Source organism: Vicugna pacos, chromosome 30 (genome assembly GCF_048564905.1).
Source record: "Vicugna pacos chromosome 30, VicPac4, whole genome shotgun sequence".
Classification (NCBI taxonomy): domain Eukaryota; kingdom Metazoa; phylum Chordata; class Mammalia; order Artiodactyla; family Camelidae; genus Vicugna; species Vicugna pacos.
The window spans coordinates 21,328,758-21,355,774 of record NC_133016.1 but is presented as its reverse complement, the minus strand read 5'-3'; the positions used below and the strand labels follow the sequence as shown (position 1 = coordinate 21,355,774).

At 40.2% G+C, this 27,017-nt stretch overlaps 1 protein-coding gene across 1 annotated transcript in view; it reads left to right on the top strand.

Moving 5' to 3' along the window:
- The window catches only part of EPG5 (ectopic P-granules 5 autophagy tethering factor), a 107,394-nt gene that overhangs the window by 63,802 nt on the left and 16,575 nt on the right, over positions 1-27,017 (top strand). Inside the window, exons 26-36 of the mRNA XM_072952286.1 lie at positions 1,654-1,825; positions 2,932-3,094; positions 11,505-11,647; positions 12,874-13,030; positions 15,227-15,421; positions 16,462-16,675; positions 18,844-18,992; positions 19,536-19,737; positions 21,248-21,320; positions 22,689-22,792; positions 26,086-26,261. Of these exons, the coding sequence (XP_072808387.1) occupies positions 1,654-1,825; positions 2,932-3,094; positions 11,505-11,647; positions 12,874-13,030; positions 15,227-15,421; positions 16,462-16,675; positions 18,844-18,992; positions 19,536-19,737; positions 21,248-21,320; positions 22,689-22,792; positions 26,086-26,261 (1,748 nt within the window). The remainder of the gene's footprint in view (positions 1-1,653; positions 1,826-2,931; positions 3,095-11,504; positions 11,648-12,873; positions 13,031-15,226; positions 15,422-16,461; positions 16,676-18,843; positions 18,993-19,535; positions 19,738-21,247; positions 21,321-22,688; positions 22,793-26,085; positions 26,262-27,017) is intronic.

Below are 27,017 nucleotides of genomic sequence, written 5' to 3'. Positions count from 1 at the left end.
AATAAGTTTCATTTTTTCTCAGATGATATAGCAGGTTAGATGATGGTTATATGAAACAATTGAACTTGTAATTGTGATTGTGGGAAACTTTTCAGGAGCACTTCACAGATGATTGCATGCTTATGACACCAGTTTCTTGTTTTAAATTTATTGGCTGACTTCATAATTTTTTTGTCAGTTGTGGTCCAGAGTTGTGATTATAGTTGTCAGTGCTCTGAATTAAGTTTTTTCTGTCTTTTATTTTGTATTTAAAGAATCACCATTGATTTTTTTTAATGATAAGCTATATTTTATTGGAAAAAGAGCCTCCTTTTTTGCCTTAGAATCATGACCTAACATTGCTTGAAAGAAACTTGAACGTAGTCAGAAGCCTTACCCAGTAGTGAATATCCAGCTTTATTGAATTCTGTGCAGAGTGGCAGTTCTAGTGGAAAAACCCCAGCTATAAGGGATGGTCTTGAACTTGACCTGTTTGGAATGTTAAATTCCATCTGTTTGGGTTACAAACAATACAAGATTTCTTATGCCAAGTAAAGTCATGGCTATTAAATTTTCTTTAATTTTTCTAAACAAGAATAGAAAATTGAACGCTATATCTGGAATGAGATCGGAAATTCATAGTGGTCCCTTAAGTACTTTGTTGATTAATTGACTTGAAGTTCCTTGGACCTCTCCTGACCTTTGTTATCTTATATGGCAGCATTTTTCTTCCCGTTCCTCGGTCACTGCCAGCTGTGCGGTAGGTGAATAGTGCAGTGAAGAGAAAGGAAGGGAAGATAGAAATTCACTGGACACCTACTGTGTGCCTAGAACTAAGCACAGAAATATAAACGTTTAAGTTGGGTTGACCAGTATGAGACCATGTGCGATCCAGTGCAAAGTTGCATGGTACAGATGGACATTTATTTACCTTTATTTTTCTTATATGGTGGCTAATTTCTTATTTGGACTCATAAACCATTTTTTGAGTGAATGCATAAATGAATGAATGGACGAATAAATGACTATGACTGCAGAAATAAAAGATCTGTAGGAGTTTATGCTCATGTCTTTGTTCATTTTAATTCTACTGTTCTCAGGCCTCCTGTATGAACCTTGGCCCAATGTAAGATTTTTCACTCAGCTTTATCCCATAATGCCCATTCCTCTTTCTCCTATTCCTATGAAATTTATCTGGATGATTGCATTAAATGCTTAACTGGGCTCCCCGCCCCCTTCCCCTAGTCCATTGTCCGGATGACAGCTACCATCTTTCTGAAACTTGGCTTAGACTCATTCACTGGATCCCTTTTACACCAGTGTCAAGTCCAAACACCTAACATGTCATGCAAAACTGTCTAGGGTGGTAATTTAAAATCACGAGCTGTAGCTCTTTAACTATCATTAAGAATTTTTGAGGCTCGGAATTTTATTTAATCATAACACATGCTTCTGAGCTCTCAGCTCCTGGTAGAATATTATTAGGCCTGTGGGGGATCCCTCAAAACTCTCAAGTAACGAAAGATGATGGTTTTATTCATTTAGGGCTCTGGTGATTTAAATAACTGTTCTTCAGATCTTTAGCATTCTTTAGGAAGCTAATAGACTAGTTATGCAGTACGTTATGACCTGCTAGTAGCTATTATTCAGAAATATGACTTCATTGTTTTTCAGCTAAAGAAAGAGTTTTAAGTAACCTGCGGAAGCATGAGGACCCCCAGCCTCCCCTAGTTCTGCACCCAGTGAGGCCCCCTGTCCCAGTTATTTCCTCAGCCGTGCTCCTGAGTCAGAAGGACACCACCCAGATGGCACGCGCAGACCTGAGTGTGTTGCAGCAGCAGGCCAGGTAAGACCGAGACCGCCAGCCTCGTGCTTTGATGGCCTGGATGAGTAGCACCCAGAAGGGCTTTGTCATCAGCCTTCTTAACCATAAGAGTAATTTGACTGGACTGGCTCACAGAGTCACCTTAGTTAACCCAGCTGTGACAAGTCTTTTAATTTCACACTGAAATTCTGTAGTGTTTTCATGGACTATATACATTGTACATGTATCTTGTGGTGGCATTTCTGAGGGTCAGCAGTGCCAGCTGTGTTTTTTCTTATGCTTCTCCTGAGGAAACCTTCTGATACTGGAAGATGGTGTCAAAAGGGAATGAAATGAGATTTACTCTCTTTGGTCACTTCTTTGCTCTCTAACTGTCCATATTCTTTTAAGAATTGACAGAGATACTTGATCAAAGTATGGGAAAGTCATTTAGTGTTCTGAGTTCATGGTGGATATGGAATGATCAACTGTTTAAGGTTTTGACTCCAGCTGGTGATCCTGTGAAAAGGAGTGTGTGGAGTGAGTCTGTTTTATAAAGTAAAAGAGTTTATCTTTGCAAAACCCACGGGCATCAATCTCTTTTTGGCCCTTTTCTCCGTGGTGGTTTTTGGTCTAGTCATATATCTTAATCTTAACGGGCCGCCTGCACATTAACATAATGATACTTAAGGTTAGAACGGCGTTGACACCCATGTGAACAGTTAGCCTTCTCCGTCTCCACATCTCAGTTTGAGTGGCTAATAGCTAAGAAGCCACCAGTGCTTACAAACAGGATGGCCCTTTAGGATGATTGAATCGTGTTGGGACGCTCATTTGTTTTTATGTATTCAAGGGTCCGTTTAAAAACAGTTTTGATATAACACAGATTCTAGATGAAGCTTTGTTTCTGGCTAAAAAGTTGTCCTGTTTTCCTTCCTTTCTTAACTTGCTGGTTGGCGTGACTGCCGGCGAGGGGGTTTGGGTAAGTCCTGGCACACACACCTCTGGTCTTCCGTTACTGTGGGATCCTTGTGTCTTACTGGTCTCCAGTGCAGACTGGGGAGAACTGGACGTCTTTATCGCTTACCATGAAACCTTTCCTAAAACTTTTTTTTTTTTTTTTGACACTTCCTAATGATGTTTTCCAGAACTGCAGCTCTTCGGGAATCTCAGCAGGTTGCCCTGGATAGTGAGCTGCTGGACACGATGCCCAAACAGTACGTTAATCGAGAAGAGCAGGCCACACTCCACTTGGAGTGCAGAGGCAGCGGTGGTAAGAAGTGCCAAGGGGCAGCGGTCGTAACGGTTCAGGTGAGGTTACGTTTCTTCATGATTCAGAGAATTTCATTTGAGTCCCTAATGGTGGCTTATCATTGAGAAAGACTGAAAGGAGTACATAGTACATCACCTGTGTCCCAAGACACCTAATAGTTTCTGGGAGAGCGAAGATACGCCCAGAGCTAATCACTTATTCCCGTAAGCGCCGACGAGTCCTACAAGGCGGGCAGCCAGAGAGAAATGAAGAGTGAAATCCCTGAGACGATTCTTAGAGCGAGGGGCTCAAGCTGATCCGTAAAAGACTTTGGTGATGGTAGTTTGGATTCAGTTCGAGGGAATGTGGGAGTGGGAGTCACCATGACTTCGTCTAGGGGTCATTGTCTAGATCAGTCTGTTTCAACTGTTTTTGGGAGTGGGGATAGAAATTCACATTGGAAAGGGTAATCACTGGAAGCTCTGGCTGCATGTGGCAGACGGTGGGGAGCCACTGAGGACAAAGATGGGAGGGACACGAGGAAAGCAGGTCAGTTGGGTGGCGCTTGCCAACAGGCAGAAGTTGGATTTGCAACACTGTCAGGACTTTGGAACGAAAGTTTAGCCTTAACCAGCATGTCGTGGCACTTACTTTATGGCAGGCACTGTCTAAACACTTTACAGGACTTGATTTATCCTCACCACAGCACTCTGTGAGGTGGGTGTTTTTATTATCTGTATTTTCCAGATGAGGCATGGAGAGGTTAAGTTACACACCCAAGGTGACGCTGTCCGTGAGTGGCAAAGCCAGGAAGGCCCGGGCAGTCTGGCTGCAGGGCGCATGCTCCTTAATCACGACACCTCACTTTTTCTGCAAGGGAATTCAGTATTCCTAGAGCTGGGAAAGAAATGCTTGGAGATGGGCGCTAGCTGCTGCTTGACTGCACTTGCACAAAAATAGCTCCACTTTGGGTTAGCTTTTATGGATTGTGGGATTTATTTTACTGACTCTTGATTGTCTTTCAAAACTTTCCCTTCTTTTTTGTGCCAATCCACATTTTAACAGTTGTAATGTATTTTTCATCAGTCTCCTTAGGAGCCTCTTCTCTCGAAAATGTCTTTGAAATAATTTTTTATACTTGTATTTTCATTACCTTCAAAATTCATTTCTGATTTTTTTTCCAACATAGTTGTATGCATCTAAAGTTAAGAAATTTGACCTGGAGTGTGAGATTCCTAAATATTGAGATAATATCTTTGGCCAGCTGCCTTATAAAGTTAATTTTCTTTCTGTGTGTTTTTATCCCCCCAGTTGCTAATGCTTTAGTAAGACTAAGGTAGCGGTATTTTAGAAGGATCACTTACTAACATAATAAAACAGGAAGAAAAGTTTGCCAGTGAGGGTGGAGTTTGAGTTGGTGGGAAGGAGGATGAAATATATCCGATTGGTAATTAGACAGCCCTTTTTTTTTTTTAATAATCTGTGTTTTTACAAATACAGTATTTTTCCATATTTTGAAATTACGTATCTTTGTCAGGCTGTTAAATCTGTTAAATAGAGAAGTGAATTCTCCTAAAATGGATTTTTGTAAGTGACTATTCAGGTAAATACAAAGAAATGTTTTTCCAATTCTGGCCAATAGCTTACTCTTTGAATAGTTGTAAATATTTGCTGTCCCAGCCAAAGAGCAGGTCCGAGGGCCTTGTCTCCTGTTTATTCTCAATGTCTTGCTGCGGAAAATACCACGAGGCCGACCTGAGAGCTTTAGCAGCCAGCCTACCGGTAACCTGTCTCTGTCCCTTTTCAGAAAAAAAGGGGTCATAGCCTTGATTTTTCTGAACCATTGAATTGAAATTTCTTTTATAACCTTTAGTTTGTTAATTCTGAAATAAAAAGGTACACCTTTTAAAAAATACCTTCTAAGTAACTTTGGAGGGAGATCAGAAAGATGATTTACGATAAGATTAAACTGAATATGGCTTAGACTTTGCTTTTACAGACAACACTAAAAATACTTATGCTTTCCTTTTTCAGAAGAACAATTGGCAGATGCTAAGACCACTTGAAGAAAGAAGTAAAAAACAAGAAAGGGCAGGCAGAGAAAAAAAGAGATTTTATAGACGCTTAAAGAATTTGAAAAATAGCACTGTTTTACAGCCATAACCTCATTAGATTTATTCAAGTTTCCTTGAAGCACATTTTAATTTTCTGCTTGCCTTCCTTGTGGCCCTGTGCCCTGACTTTCAGTTTGGGAAGTCCCATCGTTTCGAAAGCTCCCAAACTCCCGTTGACTCCTCCAAGTGTCCGTTTCAACGGTACTCCTTCAGCCGTTACTTTGCCTGATGATGGAGATGTGCCAGGGGAATTAAAAATGTGAAGACAGCGAGCAGTTTTGTAGTCTGAGACTTAAATCTTTAGAAAGTTATATAGTAATTGCCGATTTCAGCTGTCCTGGGTGGTACTCACTGGTTGATACTTCTAGGAATTGAAGATAAAATTATTTTTTTTGGCTACTCTTTAATGGCTAAGAGCAGAGTAGAGGAAAGTTGAAACTCTAGCTGCCATGAAGTTGGGGCATTATCCATGCAAGTCACTTAGGTTTGCTCTGATTTTTGGTCAGAGATTGTGCTTGAGCCTAAAGCCATGTATCACGATGACTGTAGTTTGTGGGAGGAGAGGTTTTTGTCAGCTGGAGGGAAGGTGAATTCTGAGTGTTCATGGCTCATCAAGGTACTGTCCTGGGAGAGAGTGTTCCTACAGAAGGTAGGCTGTGTTATACATACATAAAACTGCATTTGACAACCTCATGGCTCTGACTAGTAGTTTTGATCCTGGCTGACGTCATTCTGGTGATATCTGGTGATGCCGAACATCATGAGGTCTCTTCTGGTCTCCCCGAATCTCTAGCCACTTCTCAGTTTCCCTCCAGGGTTCCTCTTCATCAGCTCAATGCTTGGATTGCTGGTTATGCTTGCTTCTGTTCCTGGTCCCCTTCTTCACTGTGATGCCGGCTGCTTTTGCCTTCTGTCTGTGCTGGGCTTCTTCATCTGTGGTTTGTGAATGGTCCTTAGTGGGCCAGTGAAGCCCCTGAAAGTGTGTAGAAAAATATTTTTCTGGTAAGTTCATAGATTCAGTCAATCCTTCAACATCCATGACCCTTGAAAGATTAATCCATATGTTGATGACTCTTGTTCTGTTTCTCTGGTCCACGATTCTCTCTTGACTCCCAGATCTGGACTTGTACTTGCTACTTAATGTTCTATGAATGTCCCATAGGTCCCTCAAATTGCATAGGTCCCAAACTAATCTCACTTTGCCCGTCAAACCTGTGTTTTCTGTAATTCCACTTACCTGGGCTCCCAAGATGGAGACCCAGGCATCAGTGTCATCTCTTCCACTCCCTCCCCTCCTCCCCCCACCCGCCTACTTCCCATCTGGCTCCTTTCCAAGTCAGATTGGCTCCACCTCTGAAATGGCTCTGCGTGTATTCCTTCCTCTTTGTTTCTGTTGCCGTTGCCCTGTGGTCGGCCCACAACACTTCTCCCCTGAACTGACACCTTAGGCTTCCTGCCTATAGTCCCTTTCCCCTGTATAGTTCATTTGCCACCTTTCATCTTCTTTAAACACAAATCTGATCACATTTCCAGGCTAAAAACGCATATTGGTTATCTAGTATCTAAAAGAAATATGGCTCCTATGGCCCTCCATAATCTGTTCATGATCTTTTTCTAGTGACATCATTTACCCTCTCTCCCACTCCCCAGATGTTCTGTTTTCCAGCAGCTTAGACCTTTTCTGTTCTGCACACACGACATGCACAATCATGCCTTTGTCCTTAGGCTTGTACTGTTATTTGTTCTCCCCACTCGTTCTAAGCTCCTGTGCATCCCTTCAATCCTTGGACCAGGCAGCGTCTTTCCCTGGGGTTTCCCTTAACGCCTCTAGTCAGACTGAGTCACTCTCTCCTCTCATCACAGCCTGTGCATAGATGCTGTTGTAGTCACCTGCTGTTTTTCCTACCAGACTGTGACTTCTTTGGGAATAGAGTTCCTGTCCTTAGTCATCTGTGTACCTGTGCCACCCTGCATGGTCGTTGGCACATGCTGGGTACCCTTTAACATCCCCTGAATTCGTCAGGGGAAGCCACAAGCACACCACTTGTCAGGTTGTGTTACAATTTGTTTTATATCATGATTAGTTCTGTAGCTGTTAATAGATTTTGAGTTAATGGAGGGCCAGGATCTTGTCTTTTTCATGTTTATGTTGTCAGTGCCTCACACAGTCATTGTCACAGAAGGGATGTGTTTGAAGAAATGAACAATGGATATAGACTCTTCGTAACTAATCTCCCTGATTTTAACCTCTTTTAGGAACTTTGTTGATACTATTTGGGTGTGGAAGACGTCATGGAAGTTGGAACTTTTTCCTGCTAGAAATTAGCAGTCACTTTTGATCCTGTGTATTACCTTTGGTCAATTTAATGCTTAATTGGCCAACTTAATGCTTTCCATCTTGATTTAAACACCACACACTGCTCCACTTACCTTTTCACTGTAATAACAAGTGTCTCCAAGGCATTTGAACTTGGAAAACACTAGGATGGTCATACTTCAATGCACTGCCTTAAATGTCAGCCCTGTTCAGAGTATTTCTTAGCCCATGCTTAGGCACTCTCGTATCCCAGGTCATATGCTAGGGGCTTAGCTTATGTTATTTCATTTAAGCTTTGCAGAGTGAGGATGAGGAAGCAGGTTCAGAGAGGGGTGGAAACTTGCCAAGACACACAGCTAGTAAGTGTCTCAGTTGGAATTCAAGCCCAGGTTTTTAAAATTTAAGATTCATGCTTTTCCATTCAGTATTGGGGAATGGCCAAGCCATTTGCTTTAGCTTTTTTAGCTCTAATTTCAAAAGACTAGCTGATCATGACAATCAGATCTCATTTGAATTAACATGTGTAGGTTTTTCTTTCTGAGTTAGTGTGATAGAACTGCTGCTTTTTCAGTGATTAGAGAATTCATGGATTGGATCAGTTTTTAAAGTCAACTTCATGGGAAATGATCTTATATTTCAAGTACGAATTTTAAATTTTAAACTCTAAACACGTTAAATGTATTTTAAAAATAACTTTCAATGGCTCATTTGTAAAGATTTCACATTATATCATGAAAGTGTTTTATTACTTAATAGCATTTTTCTGTGAGGGAAAGCCCTGGAAATTTCCAGCCATCTGCAAATGTTTGAACTATGTATAGCTTGTTTGGGGTATACAAAAGCCAAATGTGTTTTATGGGAAGTGAGACGTGCCTCTTCTGTGGTTGCCTCTCCTAATAAAAGCCTCTAATAATTCAGTGATATTCCCTAAGGAAATGGGGTGATTTATAATAGGGTTCCTTCTGTTGTACTTGGGTATTGTGGGGCATGTTTGCTGGACCCAGGATTGATTTATTATCCTGTGAAAAGTTTGCTCATTCCTAGAAATGAAAGCTGGAAAAGACCCACAGAGGGCCTCACGTTACTGTGAAAACTTGCTGAAGCATATTCTGTGCCCAACTTCTGAATTTCTCTGTCTGCTCAAAGTGGCTCAAGTGGAGGGGCTTCTAACATGCTGCTTGCTGCTGCTGCCTACAGCTTCTTGTAATTATGAGCTGGTAGACGTCCAATCTCTCCCACCTCCATTCTTGTAAGAAACGAAAACTATTAACAGTGGTGGGAAAAATAAGCAAAAATAAGTAGACTAGGAAATGATGATAATTTGGGGCTGTTCTTTGGTGAGAAAGTCTAAACTGTTCTAAACTAGTCGGCTTTCTTTTATTCTTCAGCATCTGTAGTTTTTACAACATGGGGTGGCAGTTTTGAAGTTTGAGTTCCAACGTGGTTTTAGTCTTGTCTCTGCCTTTCCCAGTCTAGCGAACCTCTGTTCTTTCTTACAGAAAGGCGTTTCTTTCTGCTTCACTTCATTCTTACTGTCTTCTTTTCTCCTCTAAGATCCTCTCTCTTCCTCTGTTAGGCTACTTTCTCTCCAGGCCAGTCAAGTGACCCTTAAAGACCCAGCCTTTTGTAGTCGGTGACATGTGGGCAAAAAGCTGGCGGCACATCCTCCTAGAATCACATTTTGGGCTGTTAAACATTGGCCTGTTATTTGAAAGATTTGAAATATAAATATTTGTTTTGATTCATTATGTGGGGTTTTTTTTTGCCCTAATTTTTAAAAAATTAGATTCAACAGAAACAAAATTACTCCAGTAAATTGCTTTAAAAGTTTCAAAATGCTTTCCATCCATGTCAGATCTTGTGTCCTCCCAGACCCCTAACATGGTGTTAGTAAAATATGATTCAGGCGCTGGTCTAAGGACTGCACTCTGAGTAGCGGTGGAAAAAACCTGTTTGATGGTGCATCTTATTCAGTCAGCAGAACCTGGTTCAAAATCTGGCTGCATTGGCACTAGCTAGGTAGCTGTCAAAAGGTCACGTAACCTTTCTAACCCTCAGTGTACTCGTTTGAATCAGGTAAAGCATATCTATGCTTGGGCCTTTTATGAGAACTCAATGTACTAACCCCACAGGAAGCACGTTGAATAATATAGTCGGTACATTTACACTCATTATGTGGTTTAATGGAAGTAATTTACTTTTTTTAATCTTTTGTTTCTCCAGTAGTAAAACTTAAATTGTTGTTAACATGATACGTTCTTGGATATTCACTTATATGCCGTTTGATTCATAATAATAGTTTATTTTTTCTTTAAAACAACAAGTTTTGTAAAGATTTTTTGCACAGCATTGGTGAGTTTTATGGAAGAAAGTTATCACCATGATCTTGAGAGTAGGTGCTCAGTGTATCATCTGTCCGAGTTGTGCCGCACTGGGCTGCTGGGTAGAGCAGAGTAAACAGGACCATTGGTCAGGGACTTTTGATCTGGAAATTTATGAAAATGACCTTGACATTCAGGTCAGTAAGCTGATGAATTAAGTAATTACATTATTTATAAACAAAGGATACCTACAATCACTATAGTGGTGGCTGAGACCTCAGGATTTAAAATCCCTGCCTTCTAAGTGTTCTGGTCTCTTCAGCATTTCCTGCCAGGCCTGCAAGATAAGTCCAAATTCCCTAGCCTGTTTTAAAGTTCTCCCCAAGACAGGACCCCGTGCTCCCCGGTCTGATTGCACTGCACTCTTCAGCCCCGACCCCGACCTGGTTGAACTTCTCCTTGCTGTCCCCCTGTCCCCAACAAACGCCACATTGGTTCTGTCTCTGTGTTGCAACCTGGGCCTCGGATAATCTCTGCATCTATCTACATCCAAAAAAGAACGTTGAAAGTACACAAACAAAGCAGTCACCATATAGGCCACCATCAATTAATTAGAGAAAAGGATATTAACAACCCTCTCATATAGGAAGGGCATAATCTTAAATAAAGGATAGGTTTTAAATTGAAATAAATTCACTTATTTATTTTTTTAAAGCTCAAGAAATTCTCTACTTTTTCACCTCTTTGCTGAGAAGCAATAAAAATTTTTTCAAAGACCAGCTTTCAGGAACCACTGAATTTAGTCAGTTACTTCTAGGCATGCAGCTGATTCAGGCACTTCCCATATTTTGTCTTATTTTTGGTGGTTTTATAAGTATATATTCTTCCTTTAAAAATGGCAAATGTTTTATTAACAGATTTGTGGCATCTTCTTTTTATGTTTGGTACACATGAGACATGCAGCCCGAGAGTTTTGAGGTGAATTATGTGTGCTTCTGAATTAGGAGAACAGAGAGGGGTTATGGCTCTGGGGACGGGGGGAGGGTGCAGCAGAGGAGGGGCCTTGGTGTGCTTCAGAGGAAGCCTCGGGTGGAAGACTTCAAATGTATTTTTGATGAGAATTTTAGAGTTGAAGCATAAATGACGCAGATTGCAGCCTACAAAAGACTTGAAACAGCAGTAAACTAATTCAAGCTGATTCTTCATGAAAAACTGGAGATTCTTGATTAAGTTTTTTGGCATTTTTTTCCCCATCCCTCTGAGGATTAAACTGAGACTTTTGAATTATAGTATTAGTTGTAATAATATTTCCTTCATCAAATACTTAGTGTATTTTTTTAAAATATTTATTATTATTGAAGTAGAGTCAGTTTACAATGTTGTGTCAGTTTCTGGTGTACAGCACAGTGCTTCAGCCTTACATGAACATACATATATTCATTCTCATATTCTTTTTCACCATAAGTTACTCCAAGATATTGAATATAGTTTCCTGTGCTATATAGTATAAACTTGCTGTTTATCTATTTTATAGATAGTAGTTAGTATCTGCAAATCTCGAACTCCCAATTTATCCCTCCCCCCTGCTTTCCCCCCGGTAACCGTAAGTTTGTTTTCTGTGTCTGTGAGTCTGTTTCTAAATATATTTGTAATAAAATATCTGCTCTAGAAACCTGGAGGAGCAGATCAATCTGTTGACCACTTTAATTTTTGTTAGTTTGAAGGTATGCACAAGAATGAAGCAGTAAGCCAACAGCTTCATGTTCTGCGAAAAGAAGTGAAGCAGTTGCAAGCAGAAGCTGCTAAGCCACCATCACTTAATGTTGTGGAAACCGCTGTGCATGCAGAAAACTTGATCACGTAAGTTTTGAAGGCACTGTAATTTAAAGTACTATTTTGCTATTATTGATAGTAATCATACATGCTACTACACCCCCTAGACACCCACTAATTAGTACAGGGATCAGCAGCTTTTGGACCAAATCTGACCTGCCATTTTATTTGTATAAATAAAGTTTTATTGGAACTCAGCCATGCCCATTTTCTTACTTAATGTGTATGGCTTTTATGCGACAATGGCAGAATTGAGTAGTGACAATTTATGGGCTATAAAGCATAAAATATTTACTGTTTGGCCCTTTATAGAATAATTTTGCTGACCCTTGAGTTAGGAGATTATACAGTGCTTTGGAATTCAATCATGAAGAGTTCTAGTGCTTAAGTTTTATATTAAAGTCATATTTACCTAGGAAATCATCATTGTCAATTCAGATTATTGAGCAAGGTTTGCAGTGGAATTGCTCGGGGGAACTAGGGCTCTCAAGTGTGGCTGGCAGCTTGTATTTGGCCCTTATGGTTTCTCTAGGAACTCCTGGCTTACTCTCATCCTCCTCTTTCTTCCCAAAGGCACCAGGACATTACCTGGGAGAGGGCAGTTTGACTCTGCCTTTTACTTTAAGGTGACTGCACATGCTGGTACCAGCAGCTAATCCCCCAGCAGATAGCGACGATGGTGTGGGTGGGGGCATTAAGACCCTTTGTGGATTGGCTTGAGGGGCCTGGGAAAGAGCAGGAGATAAGGTGAACAAGATGTTGATGTTTATTTTTCTAGGAAAGGAACTCAAATAAGAGTGAGAATTACAAGAGCTATCTTTTATTCTAGGATCTTACTCTGTACAAAAATCTTTTCTTTTTAACCTAAGTCTGTGTTTTGGAGTTTAAAATTTAGAAAAATCTGGGTTCTTATTTTTAAAAATATGTGTTATGTAAGGAAGTTACCAAATTAAATAACAACTTATGAATTACATATAAAATATAAAAATATTTAATAAGTTAATTAGCCTTTATAATACAGGTGATTTTTTTTCCTCTAGAGAGGCATAAAATATAATTTCTGTGTATTGAAAATAAGTTGTTGGGTCATGTTGAAAGTTCCTCACCCCATGAAATATTTCTAAAGTGATACTCATATGGGACTCTGAGGACTCTTAAGAATGTTGCCTGCAAAATGTAGAGAATCAGGGAAACGCTCATGAGTCTGAATTCTCTTACTGTAGACCAATAGCCTTACCTGCGTTTTCCCACAGGGCCTTGGTGAATGCCTACCAGTCACAGCCCACCCCCGGGGTTCAGAAGGTTGGCATCAGCCTCTTCTTCACTGTCGTGGATTATGTCAGCGATGAGACCCAGCGTCACCCTCCCACAAGGCAGTTCTTTACTTCATGCATTGAGATCTTGGGACAGGTAAGTTTATCTTATGTTTTCAGCCTTATTCGCATATGTTGGGTCCCCATAGTGTCCTCTTTAGATATAGGGAGGGTTGACTCTAGACTTACAGGTTCAGAGTCTTAATCAAAGTTAGAAGCCGCTTTGAATTGTTGATTTCTCAGGATGTGGTTAGAATTGTTGATACAGAATTCTATTAATATTTGAAAGTCTCTGAGGGGACATCAAATTCTATCAAATGCTGTTGGTGTTAATGGTAATACTACTGAAGCTCTTTATTGCTCAAAAGATGCTTTTTGATTCAGTATTTTGTTTTATTTTCACAGTGACTCTATGTGATTGATATCATTTTCATCTTAAAGATGAGGAAACTGATTTCTTAAAGATTAAGTGACTTGTCTAAAGAATACAGCTGGTGAGTGCTGGAGCTGAGCCAGAATCCCAGGTCCTCCTTCAGTGCTCGCTCCACCTCTCTACTGCTGCCTCCCCGTTGCTACTCACCATTTATTTATTTATTTGTGTTACTATTAAATATATTGATATTTAGCAAGGGCAAGGGCTGTGTACCCAGGCAGATTTATGAAATGTGTCATAAAAGAAAGGAAGGCCACTTGCCGAAAAGTATGTAAATTAACCATGTCCTCTCACCCAAATTCAATCAAGTGAGTACTTATGTATTGGATACTTTTAGGGAGGTGATGCTGAGCAGATATTAAAATAGATTTTTTTAGAATAGTTTTTTCCTGATTATAAAATTGATGTGTGCTTATTATAAGCAATGCAAAGTATGTAAAAAGTATAAAGAAGAAAAATTTCTCATAATCCTAATCTCCTGGAGATACTGGTTATATAGCTAACATCTCTTTATAGTTTGTTCTTGTGTGTCTGTGTGTATGTGTAAACATGATATATCACTCCTATATGTAGATACAGAGATACACACTCAAAAACTGGCACATACTATTTTATAACCTGCTTTTTTCATTCAGGCACACGTTTTAGACATTACTCCTTGATAATAAATACAGACCTATATCATGATATTTAATGTATAGCGTCTCATGGTACAGATAGACTGTAATGTATTGAGCCAGTGCCCTGTGAATGAATATTGTTTGTTTTGCTACAGTAAGCCTGAGATAAATATTTTTACATATTTTTGTGAAATTGTTGGATTATTTTTTCTAGGATAATTTCCTGGAAGTATGATCACTGGGTCAAAGGGTCTGACACTTGGTGTATATTGTCACACTGCCCTCCTGGGAAGTTTGTACTTATTTATACTATAAGAGGAGGGTTTCTGTTCTTTATTATTCTTCATGTTAGAACTAACATTAGGAATGGTCATTCTTTTTGTCCTGCTAATCTAATAGGGGAAGTGGTGCTTTGTGATATTTTAAGTTGTTTTTCTTTAAGTGCTTGTTAAGTTGCATGGCTTTTCAAATAATTATTGGTCATTTAATTATTGTTTGTGGTTTCCTGGTTATTGTCTTTAGCACATTTTCTGTTGGAGAGCTTCTTGTTTTTTGATTGTTTTGAAAGACCTCCTTAGACTATTATTAACCTGGTATCTGGAATTTTTCTACTTTGTCACTTTTCTCTAATTTTATGATACTTTTTGCCTTATAGAAATTAAAATTTTTTTTTACATATTCAAATCTATTGGTCTTGTCCTTTATTATTTTTGCCTGTGGTCAAGCTTATCAAAGCTTTCCTGACCCTGAGATTATTTTAATATTTACTTATATTCTAGTACTTTTAAACACTAGAACTGAGTTAAAGCAAGATGAATTTATCTTAAGTGTATGTATATTAACTGTGAAAGTTAGCTTTTTAAAAGTATGAGAAACACGTCTCAGTAAAATCTATAAATGAGAAGTTTTTTTTGACATAATACAGAATTACTTTGAATACTTGGTAGTCGTAGTAGGTACATTGCAAATTTATGAATTCAAACTATCCTAGTATTTTAATCTTTTAAAAATCTTCTATGGTTTGTCCAAATAAAATGAATGGGTTATCCAAAAACCTTAATATCACTTACATAGGAAGTGATAGGTTTATCTATGTTGATTTTAGATTTCTTGTGATTATTTCATATTTCCATTTAGAAAAAATTCTGTTGGCCTTATATACTCCTCGAAACTTGATTGCTTAAACGAAAGTTGAGGGGGGGAGAATTTGGTGACATCTTCCCTTTTCAACTCTTGCAAGGTGTTCATCAGTGGCACTAAATCCGAATGCAGGAAGGTGCTTCAGACCATCCTGAAGAACCAGAGGCTCTGCTCTCTTTTGTCCCCCTTCTTCACTCCCAACGCAGCACCTGCAGAGTTCATACAGCTGTATGAGAAGGTGGTGAAGTTTCTGAGTGAGGACAACAGTGACATGACTTTCATGCTGCTCACCAAGGTGAGATGCACTTCAGTCCTGACGTCATCATGGAAATGTAGGCACTGCTGCTGTTTCCAGCCCCGCAGAAATACACGGCCCTTGGAGCTCTGCCTCTGGGTGGACTGGAGGCCGACAGGCCCTTTTTCACATTTGATACCATCTTCAAGTCGTCTGATCTCACGGCTGCTGCTTCTGGGGGCGTTGGTTATGTTGTGTGTGTCTGGGGGCAGTCTTACACCAACCGCATAGGACTAAAGGACCAACTCCCAAACCCTCTTTAAAAGCTTGATACAGTTTTGAAATATTCATAGCAATAATTTAGTACATCCTTCTTTTGAATATATCCTGACTTGATGCATTAACTGTGTTTGATAACTGAGTGGTACTATGTCAGAATCTCTCAGACTTAGAATAGCCAGATCTAAGCAAATTGCCTTTGTCTTATTCTGGATAGAAAATTATCAACTCAGACCAAGGCCGTGAATTTACTTAACCAGTTGAGAATTTCAGAGCCTCACCTATTTTGCATTCAACTGTATTTCTCTGACATGTATGAATCATAAAACCTGAGCAATTTTTAAGGCCTGGAGGCTGATCTCAGTGTAATGGCGGAGAACATGTTTTAGAGTTTGGGATTCTGGAAGGTGATATCAACACCCTGAATTTTCATGAACTGATGCAAACTCAGAAACACGACCATTAGATGGGGACAGTTCCATAAAGCATGTTTGTGGCACTGTGGCTGGTGAAGGAGAACCACAAAGTTCTGACCCTTGTCTTGTAGGGAAAACTTACCAACCAGATTTTAAATTACAAAAAAGCACATAGAGCTGAGAACACTCTGTAATCCCAGGAGTGAAGTAGGGGTGAGGCCCAGTGTCACTGTCTGTTACTGAACTGCCTAGATTCCTTTCAGTATGTAAATTTTAGTTTCAATCTTCATAAAAAGCTAAATGCTGGGTAGCTTGATTTTCAAACTAAATTTGCACATAGCTTGCTCTGTTTCAGTTAATTTTCTAGTGTAAATAAAACTGCTTCTTGTTTCTTTTTCTTTTTAGTTCGATCTTAAGCAATGGTTAAACGCCACTAAACCTCCTCTGTCTGATCGTACCAGGCTTCTGGAGTTCATTCACTTGGCACTTACTGCCTGGGGCCTTGAACCAGATGAAGAGATTTTGATGCCATTTAATCTTTTCTGTAAGCACTGGACTTACCTTCTCCTCTACCAGTTCCCTGACCAGTACAGTGACATTCTCAGGCTGCTGATGCAAAGTAAGTGTCTTTTAATTGTGACTGAATAGATCACCGTGAATATTTAATGTGACACTTACCATTGTACAGATGTCATCCAAAAATGTAAAAATAATACAAGCCTGCAGGAGGTTAGGCTCACTAATTTTCACCTAGAGTGCTCAATGAACAAGAGTGCCCAAGAAGTTGCTGTCTATAAAAATGGTCAGTTATTGTCCTAAATGTTAGAATGAGCCCTAATTGGGCAGAACAGCACTCAGACATTGGGGTTGGAGTCCATAGTCATGTACCCACCGCCCCTTTACCTTGACTTTGCACCTGCCCTACACCAGGGTGGGATGGATGTGGGCCTGTTTATTACTTTGGTGATAACACATTTGGGAAGGGAAGGAAGTTGCTCTTTTACAATATGCTTAAAATGCCAGTTGGTTTCTCTGTAGTTCCAAAATGAGTGAATAAATTTGGGTTGTTTTTTTTTTCCCCCCTAAGTTTTGGACTCTTATTTTTTGCAAATGAATTTTATACATTGTATTTATGTTAGTCAAGAGAAAGAGCAGCATTGAATGTTCCACTTTCCCACCATTTCCATCCACCTCCTGCAGTTTGCCGTCGGAGTTGTTGAGATGAGAAGAAAAAGAAAGGGTGTAGGCTTTTTTATTTTTGGAATTTTGCTAAGCAGGGATTTTACTGAGATTTAAAAAAAAAGATAGTACTTACTTTTTTTCATGCAAACTCCATACTGTTTCCAGATGTAATGGAAAAGTAAATTTTGCTTTATTCCAAATCTTTGTGTTACTTCATAGAAATAGTTTTATTGAATAATGATCATATGTATTGGACCCCCTGAAGAGAACTGAAATGTATGGTCTCACTTTCAAAGCACTTCGAGCTTTCATTGTTTCCTACAGAGGGAAGATGAGGGTGGGTGGAGAATGGGGGTAGGGAAATGTATAATTTTTTAATTTTATTTTATTGAGTTATAGTCAGTTTACAATGTTGTGTCAATTTCCAGTGTAGAGCACAATTTTTCATTTATACATGAACGTAACACATATTGATTGTCACATTCTTTTTTACCGTGAGCTACCACAAGATCTTGTATTTATTTCCCTGTGCTACACAGTATAATTTTGTTTATCTGTACTTGTATAATTTTTAGTGCCTATTTGTATAGCTGACTTTTGCTCTAAATTTTCAAAATTTGATTAAGTATCTCAATTTGTAGAGTTTTCCCCTGAAACCTTTTAAAGAGATTGTAAATTGTTTATATGGGCAACCATTGACTTGGATTTAGCAGGAAATTGATACTTCCCAGGAGAAGTAATTCAGTTAAAGTTTTAAGAATGACAGTGCCACCTCTGTCAGAGTCCATGACCCCCAGCCTCCTGGTGTCCCACCCTCTCTGGCCACCGTGTCGCTCTTCCCAGGGTTTCATCCTTTGCTCTTCTGCTCTCTCTGTTTGCCCTAGGTGAGCTCGCTGCATTTTCCCCTGGTTTCACTGCCATCTTTTAGGTGTGCGTGACTCCATACCTGGGTTCCAGGCCTCTGCCCTCCGATCCAGACCATAGTAGCTGTTGGACATGGACTCCTCACTGTCCCCCAGATACCTCACACTCAGTAGTGCAGCTGACCTCATCAAATTCCCCAATGAGCCTCTGTTGTCTTGTTTTACCCTCACACCACCTCTGGGTAGAAAGGACCTGAGGACGTATTATTCCAGTCCTCTGGGAAGTGAGTTTTGCAAGCAGCAGAGTGCTGGCCAGTAGTCTTTACTTTTGCACACTGTCTCTGCGTTGCTTTAGGTCTTCCTGTTGTAGGAGCGGTTTTAGGGGTGAGCACGAGACTCCTTCTGAAGAGAGCCTAGACTCTGCAGTTACCGTTCTGCACCCTGTCTCCCTTCTTGTCTCTCTCACACAATCCAGCCAGGAAAACGGCACCTTTACCACTCCCGGGCAGGGTCCTGCATTCCAGCTTACATGGCTAGGCTGTGCTCACTGCCAGCAGGCTTACCAAGAACAAGGGAAGTCCAGCGTCCATGTGGACAGATCTTTGACCACGGATATTTATGAATTTGTTTTGGATTTTTATTTAATATTCATTCATTTGAAAAGTACACATGTTCTTTGATTCAAGTTGAAAGGCTAGTTTGAAGGATGCTGACTTGCTGTTCTCTGTCCCCGCCTGGGAAGGCTCCGCCGAGCAGCTGCTGAGCCCGGAGTGTTGGAAAGCCACCCTGAGAGCCCTGGGCTGCTGCTCCCCGAACTGCCAGCAGGGGGCAGCTTCTGCCGAGAGCACGGGGCTTCAGAGCTCTCCGGATGGTCTCTTGTCGGACAAGCAGGTGTGTAGATTTTGGTCTCTGAAGTTTTTATCTGTGTGTGTGTGTGTTTTTCCACTTCCTTTGAAGTTTGTTTTTTAAACAGTTGGAACAGATTGAAAGTATGTATCTAAAAAGTTGCTGTTCCATGCATTATCTCTAAGAGCCCTGCATTTTCCTTTCTCCACCCCTGCCATGTCCCCTGTGCCTGGATTGCTGTTCTCTCATGCCTGAGAGTCTGATTCTTGCCCCTCTGTTCAAGAACAGCCCGCACCCAGCCCCTGTGTGTACCTTCCCTCCCCACCTTGACCCCCCGGCTTCACTGGCTCCTTCGGGCAGCTTTTCACGTAGTGTCCCATGGAGCGGTCATTTTCATCAATTTTATATGATATGGATTTATTTGAAAAAATTGTTCCTTTGCTTTAGAAAAAGAGTTTGAAATCTGGTTTACTTTTCATATACTGTATACCTTTGCTCCATTACAAAGTCAGAGCCCCCGTCACAGTCTACTGGGCACTCTACTGAAAGGAGACAAGTGCTTTTTTTTTACTGGCCATTCTTTTCCAGGTGGTGGAGACCATACAGTGGCTCTCCAACTTTTTAAATAAGCTTCGGTTATCCACGTTGGACTTTAAAAGCTTTGGCTTATTTTCAAAATGGAGCCCTTACGTGGCTGAAATGAAGACACTCTTGGCCTATCTAGTGAAAAGGCTGCTTGACTCAGAAATGGCCTGCTTGGCCCAGGGCCCATCTGCCAGCAGCAAAACAGGTATGGAGCCGGGTGTTCCGACCTTCCACTAAAAGACACTTGAATAGACACGTTAAGAGATTTAAATCTTGGTGATAAATCCACGTATCTGTCACAAAGAAGAAATAGGGAATACAAAGCACAGGGAGGAACCCATGTATGTGTCACCCCTACGTTCACTTAACATAGTGGGTGCTTGCCTCTGCTTGTTTTGGCTCCTCTGTAGGGTGGGGTACAAAGATAAGTTTCCGTCTCCAATTCTTTCTTCCTATTATTTATCTTGTTAAGAAAATTTAAGATTTTATCGTTAAAAAAAGTATGTTATAATTTTATAACATGACATACATGACATTGTGTTGTAATAAAACTTCCTCAGTTTAAGAAATTTCACTGCAGCAAATGAAGATTAAAACATGCTTAGTTGTAGTAAATGTGTTGTTTAGAAATCAACATAGGTTTATGAGTATACAGGTAAGAAATAGATTTTCTATGTAATTATCAGTGATGCTGACAAAAGATGGGCTTGTTTCTTTTTTTTATATTGAAGTATGGTTGATGTACGCTATTATATAAATTACAGATGTACAAAATAGTGATTCACAATTTTTAAAGTTTGTACTCCATTTATCGTTGTTATAATATATTGATTATATTCCCTGTGTTGTACAATATGTCCTTATAGCTTATTTTATGAGTAATAGTTCGTGCTTCTTAATCCCCTACCCGTTTTGCCCCTGCTCACTTCCCTTTCCCCACTGGTAACCACTAGTTTGTTCTCTGTATCTCTGAGTCTGCTCTGTTTTTTTATATTCAGTAGTTTGTTGTGTTTAAGATTCCACAAACAAGTGATATCATACAGTATTTGTCTTTTTCTGTCTGACTTATTTCACTTAGCATAATACCCTTCAGGTCCCTCCCTGTTGCTGCAAATGACAAAATTTCATTCTTTTTTATGGCTGAGTAATATTCCATTGTGTGTGTGTGTGTGTGTGTGTGTGTGTGTGTGTGTGTGTGTGTGTGTGTGTTTATATAGATACATACATACATACATGTGTATTTATATACATTTTCTTTATCCATTCATCTGTTGATGGACACTTAGGTTGCTTCCGTATCTTGGCTGCTGTGATTAATGCTGCTGTAAACATTGGGGCACATATATCTTTTTGAATTAGTGGGCTTTTTTTTTTTTCTTTGGATATATGCCCGGGAGTAGAATTGCTGGGTAATTCAGTAGTTCTATTTTTAGTTTTCTGAGAAACTTCCATAGTGTTTTGCACAGTGGCTGCACCAGTTTACATTCCCACTGACAATATATGAAGATTCCCTTTTCTTCACATTCTTGCCAACATTTGTTATTTATATTCTTTTTGATGATCGCCGTTCTGACAGGTGTGAGGTGATGCCTCATTGTGGCTTTGATTTGCATTTCTCTGATGATTAGTGATGTTGAGCATCTTTTCACATGCTTGTTGACCACCTGCATTTGATGGGTTTATTTCTTGTCTCTAAAATTTTTGCTTTGTATCAGTGCTGAGATCCCTGCATGCGATAATCGTCCAACTCTTTAAGCCGTGGATCCTGGTTTTAGAGGACAATGAAAGGTACACAGTTTTTCCAATATTCAAATGCCTTTGAAATTTATAGCCTTAATGTTCTGACGGTGTTTTGTTATAGGTGATGGTTTGCAGATTCGATTTCTAGTATTGGGCCATCTTTAAATTTAGAAAATACTGCCTTACAAAATAAAGACATTTTCTGTTTGTGGGCTTGTTAGTCTGGTTGATCAGAGCTGTTGATTTTGAAGCAAAACTGTATACTCATTTCCAGTTTTCTACAATAAAGAAGTTGAATGTGTTTGGTATTTAATTTCAGAAAAGTGGGTATTGCTCTCCTGGATAATATAGTGCTACAAAATATGAAGCTAACTTGATTTTACCCAGTATTTCAGTTATTTTTTGAAACTAAGATGGCTTTCAAATTACTGGGTAGAATTACCTTTTTCACGTGAACTCTGCAACTAAATGGAAGCATTATTTCACAAGCATTTAAAACAGAGGTGTAGAGCTGTCCAAATATAGGGAGTTGCCTTACAAGTCTTTTTTCCCCTAAAAGCATACAAACAGAAGCTAGGGGTCCAGAGTTTTCTAAGAATTAAACTGGTGGTAAATGTCACAGTATTTAAAGTGTTTTCACAAATATGAATTAATTTCATCCTGAGATTCAGAAAACCTTGCTCAGATCCCACAGCCAGTGGGGCCAGATCTGGGACCAGAGCTCAGAGCTTTAACCTCCATGCCAGACTCTTTGTATCACCAAGCTGCTTCAAGAGCCCATTGAAGAAAATAGAAAAGGTTCTAGGCCTTTGCTTTTGCCAAGGGCTGTCCTTATGCACTCTGCAAGCTTCAGGGTTTTGTTTTCAGGACCACGAGACTGCTGACCATAAAACAGGGTGCCTGTTTATTCCTAGGAAGAATTAATGGAATTTATTCCTACATTTTACTTTCAGTACCAAATTCAGAAACTAAAATGTTCATTTAAAGAGTTTTTTTCTTTGGTTATTTCCTCTCTGTTCATTTTTGGTCATCTTTGGTTACATGACTGTTTTTCCTCTCCCCTCCCTTACACAGACAGAACTGTTCTCTAAGGCACTTGAAATGTAACCAGGATACACAAGGAATGGGCTCAAGGGCATAAACTGGTTGTAAAAAGTGTTAATTTAATAGTTACTTAGATAAGACACTTCTGAAACTTAATTGTGTTGAAATAAAGTTTAGGAAGGAAAGTAAGTATAATTATATGATTGATATTGAAAGCTCCAATTCACCTTCAGGAATTTACAGCCTTTAAAGTGGTCTAAGTGTGTCTTAGGCTACATTATACAGAGTTTTCTAGGACTTAGGCAAGCCCCCCAGACTCTGGGCCATAGAGTAGTTTAATCATTTCTAAGTGTCTGTTTCTTTTGTTTAAAGCGGCCAGCGACATTACCCCTGGCTGGAGAGTGATGCCGTGGTGGCCTCAAGCGTTGTGCAGCTGTTCACCGACTGCATCGATTCATTGCACGAGAGATTTAAAGGTACAAAGATGTGCTATTATGTCTCTGGTTAGTTTTCACTTTTTCCGAAGTCATTCAGTTAATCTTTTGCATTTGCTTTCCTACTTAATTTAACTTTGTCAGGCTGTCATCTTTGACCAAAGAAAGGTCACCCGTGTAATTATTTGGTGTCAAGTGTGTAACCTCTTCTTGGTGAGGTGGCGCTGAGTGCCATCAGTTACAGAAAGTAGGCCTTTCTCTCTCCACGTTTTGTCTACCCCTCCCCCCCACCACGTTGAACCTCATTCTATCTCTGTGGCTCACTTCTTTTTTGTGTTTTCTAATTTTTTGTGCTTCGTTTTGGGCAAATTCCTGAGGTTTCTCTTCCAGTTTACTGCATCTCTCTAGCTATGTCTAATCTGCTTAGAAAAAGTATTCATTGCATTTTTCATTTCAATTTCTAGAAGTTATGTTGTTCATTTTTTGAAGTTCACCCTGATCCTTTTTGATAGCATCGTGTTTCTTTCATTTAAAACTCCAGTTTTCATTTCTTTAAAATGTTTCAGCATGCTTACTTCCCTTCATGACTTCAGTGCAGCAGTTCCACGAGCTGAAGCTCCTGCGGGGAGGAGGGTGGCTCGCGCTGCTGTCTTGATGTCCCTTCAGAGGCTTGTTTCTGTGTGTGTTTCATTTTTTGTTGTGAGCCCGCAGTTAGACTATAGAAATTCTGTGACGGCTAAGATGAAGGTGTGTGCCTCCAGAAAAGGTCAGCATTTGTTGCCAGTTGGGTCCGTGCAATTTTTTGCATTGGGATTTCTCACACTACACAGATACGTGAAATCAAACCCCAGACCCAATTACCACGGTCAGTGTTCTTGCGTCCCCAGCTCTGAGTCCAGACTAAGGCACGGGTGCTCCGTTTCCCACCTTGCGCTGAGGGTGCAGTCCTCGAGGGTCTTGTCTTCTGTTTCCTGTGCTGCTGAAACCCCACGTGAGCAGACAGTCCCGGGAAGATCCAGCGTCAGCTCACTTCTCAGCTTCCCCAGGTTCTCTGCTTCTGGCCCCTGCTGTTTCTCTTCCACTGAGTATATCTGGCTGTGCATTTTCAGAGATGTTCCATTTTGCTTCGTGTATCTGCATGTTGTGTATTGGGGCTTTATTAAGATAGAGGTCGGTCCACCCAATCCAGATTCTTGCAATAGCCTAACTGTTTCTTCTATCTTGAGTTTCTGGTCTTGGCTTATGTGTTAGATTGATTTTTCCTAAAGTTCTACTTATATCCAATTATATTCTTATTCAGAAACTTTCAAGTGTGATAAAGTTGTAGCTCAGCATTCAAATGGGTCTGGCCCGGAGGACTTCAACAACATTATGCGATAGTTTTTATGGGAACATCCCATCCGGCCACACCGCTCCACTCACTGCTCCCTGAAAGTCCTTAGACCTTCCCCCTGCTGTTCCTTTGCTTATGCTGATTGCACTGCCTGGTTGAAGCCTCAGGCCCTTTATATTCCACTGCATATCTATTCATGTGCAATAATCTTCGTAGCACGTTGTTGTAGTTTGAATCCTTGCAAAGCAGGCACCATGGTGGAGCCACAAGGCTGAGATTTATTTGGAGTGATGCCTGTGGAAATAAGAGGGAGAGGAGTCAGGGTAGGCAAGGAAAGCCTTCAGACCTTGGTGTGGTTCTAACACCTGGGAAGGTGTTACTGAAACTTGAGTCCCGCTGCACGCTGCTTGACAGCCAATAAGAAAGAGAGGCATGTGTTTGGTAAAAAGGGAAATTTGTTTATTCTAGAGTCCGGCAGCCAGTGGGGAGGAGGGGAGGAAGAGGGTGTGTGTGTGGGTGAGGGTGGACTCTTGTCCAAAGAAGCACCCTTCTTTTTATCCTCCTCAAGACTGAGGATAGTACATGTTCTCTGTGTCTATTTGTGAAGTGTTAGTTCAGTAAATAACACATGAAGTCCTAATCGTTCTGTTTTTTTTTTTTTTTGGAAAGGCAGACTTCTAGCTGCTTTTTACCATCCAGAATGTCTTTATAGTGAGAAAATAGTGAGCATAAAATTATTGTCATAAAGGCTTTAAGTAGTTTCTTAGAATAAGGGGCAAGCACTCAAACAGGCTCTTGCCTATGTGTATAAGATAAGGAATGGCCTAGAAACGGGTGGGCACGTGGATAACATTAAGACTTGGTAGCTGAGTTCAGAGAGAGGACATAGAACTATGCATAGCAAGATGAAGAAGTATTAAATTATAGCCTTTTAGTGAGATCATCTGATCCCGCTCTCTGTGTTTATTGATGAGAAAAATCTGCACCTGGAAAGTGAAATGAATTTATCTGACATCACAGAACATATTTGTGTCTGGGCTGGAAGCAGAAGCTCAGGCTGGTCCTAAGAGGTTATAATGTCTTAGACATCTCCTGTGTCTCCATCCTTATTTGAACAAAACTGTCTTTTATCCATATTTAAGCAAATGCTACTCTTCACCCCCGTCTTAAAAGATTGTTAAAAATGCGTGTTAATGTTTCAGGCTATAGAATAAGGTAAGGGCTGGGGATTGAGGACGCAGGAATGTCAGCAGTGGTAAGTCGACTGGCGCCATATATTGATGCTTATGGATTGTTTTTCAAAAAGTCAGTGTTGAGAAACTCCCACGAGGTGTCTGTTCTCGTCATGTGTGGCTCTCTCTTCTTTGGCTACATTCCATTCTTTGGCATAGATCCAGAGAATCTGAAAAATTTGTTTTAGGCTAAATGCCCCTTAACATTGCCATTAGCGGTTAGGGCACTAAAGTAATTGATACTTACGAGGACAGTACTGAGTGATCCGGGTCACAGAAGAGTGTGAGATTCGTTTCTAATGACTTACCAGAATGACATCTAGTAGTCTAGTCTTACTGCACAAAGGGTTAGGATTTAGTCACGTGAACATTTCCTTCTGAGGAATGTTGGATTTTTCCAAGGTGCCAAATGCACAGGATTGAATGCGTGCTGAGGGCAACAGACCAAAGGGACGCCTAGAATTGATTAGTGGCCGTGGAAGTGTGTTTGAGTTAGAAAACCATCTATTTAGAAGTAGTTGTGGAGAAAAACTGATCAGCCCTGCTGTCTCCCACACACTGGGTGCGCCTTCCAGTTACCCAAGTAAAGTACCTTTATTATTACTCTGCCATCAGTTTTTTTTCCCCCTGACGTGTGATAATCTTTGAAACTGGGTAATTTAAGTTTTAGACTTTTTAGTTTAAATTTGTGTTTTGTGTTCCTTTTTTGTTTTGTTTGTCTTAAAGATAAACCAAAAGGTCTTCAGCTATATTTTCATTTTCAATTTTAGATAAGCTCTTGCCCAGTGATGAAGGAGCCCTGCGGTTACACCTGCTGCATTATTGTGAAGCATGTACGGCACCCAAAATGCCCGAGTTCATTCTGTACGCTTTTCACAGCGCCTACCGGAGACTGCCGTGGAGGGACCTGCATCCCGACCAGATGCTCATGGAAGCTTTCTTCAAAGTAAGCCCTTCACTCTCCAGGTCACAGCCTGGCTTCTAGGGAGCAGCCTGTTCACTGGTTTTCCCACCCAGTTGTAGTCTGTGCCCACGTGGACCCTGCCCACATTCTGTATTGCCCAGATGGTGTTTGCGTAAGCTGCAGCCCATGGATGTCCTTTCACTGTGTTAATAGATGACTGGACAGTATTTACAGGACCATTTTTAAAACCTAGAGAAAGATTGTGTCTGTAATATGGTAGCCATCCTCAAGACTTTGGTGACAGTGTCGTGTGAGTACATAGTTTAATGACTTGGTCTTGTTCAGTCTTGGTGTTTTCTGTGTACACGTGTTTCAAAAGGATAGCACCATTAAAATTACTTACTGTTGAATGTTCTATCAAAGCAAAATGTAAATCATTCTCAAGCCATTAGTTTCTTTAGGCAGCTATGCAAGGGAATAACTAGGTTGTGGGAGACAGAAGTGCACTGTAACAACCAACAATGTGTCATAACCACATAAAGACCTGCAGTGACCTGGCGAACGTCCCAGTAAGTGTGTGGGAGGCTTTGCGGCAGAAGCGATGGCTGCAGGAAGCAGGCTCACAAGTGTTACTTACATATCGGTCTGGCATTTTTGTTGTTCTTCCTAAGTTTCTATTTTTAAAAAACCCTTTATTCTTGTCTTATCTCTTTGTGATCACTTCAATTTACTTGTTCATAGTCACCAGTTCATTAGTGTTTACTCTTAATCTCACATCACATTTACTGTTGAGACACT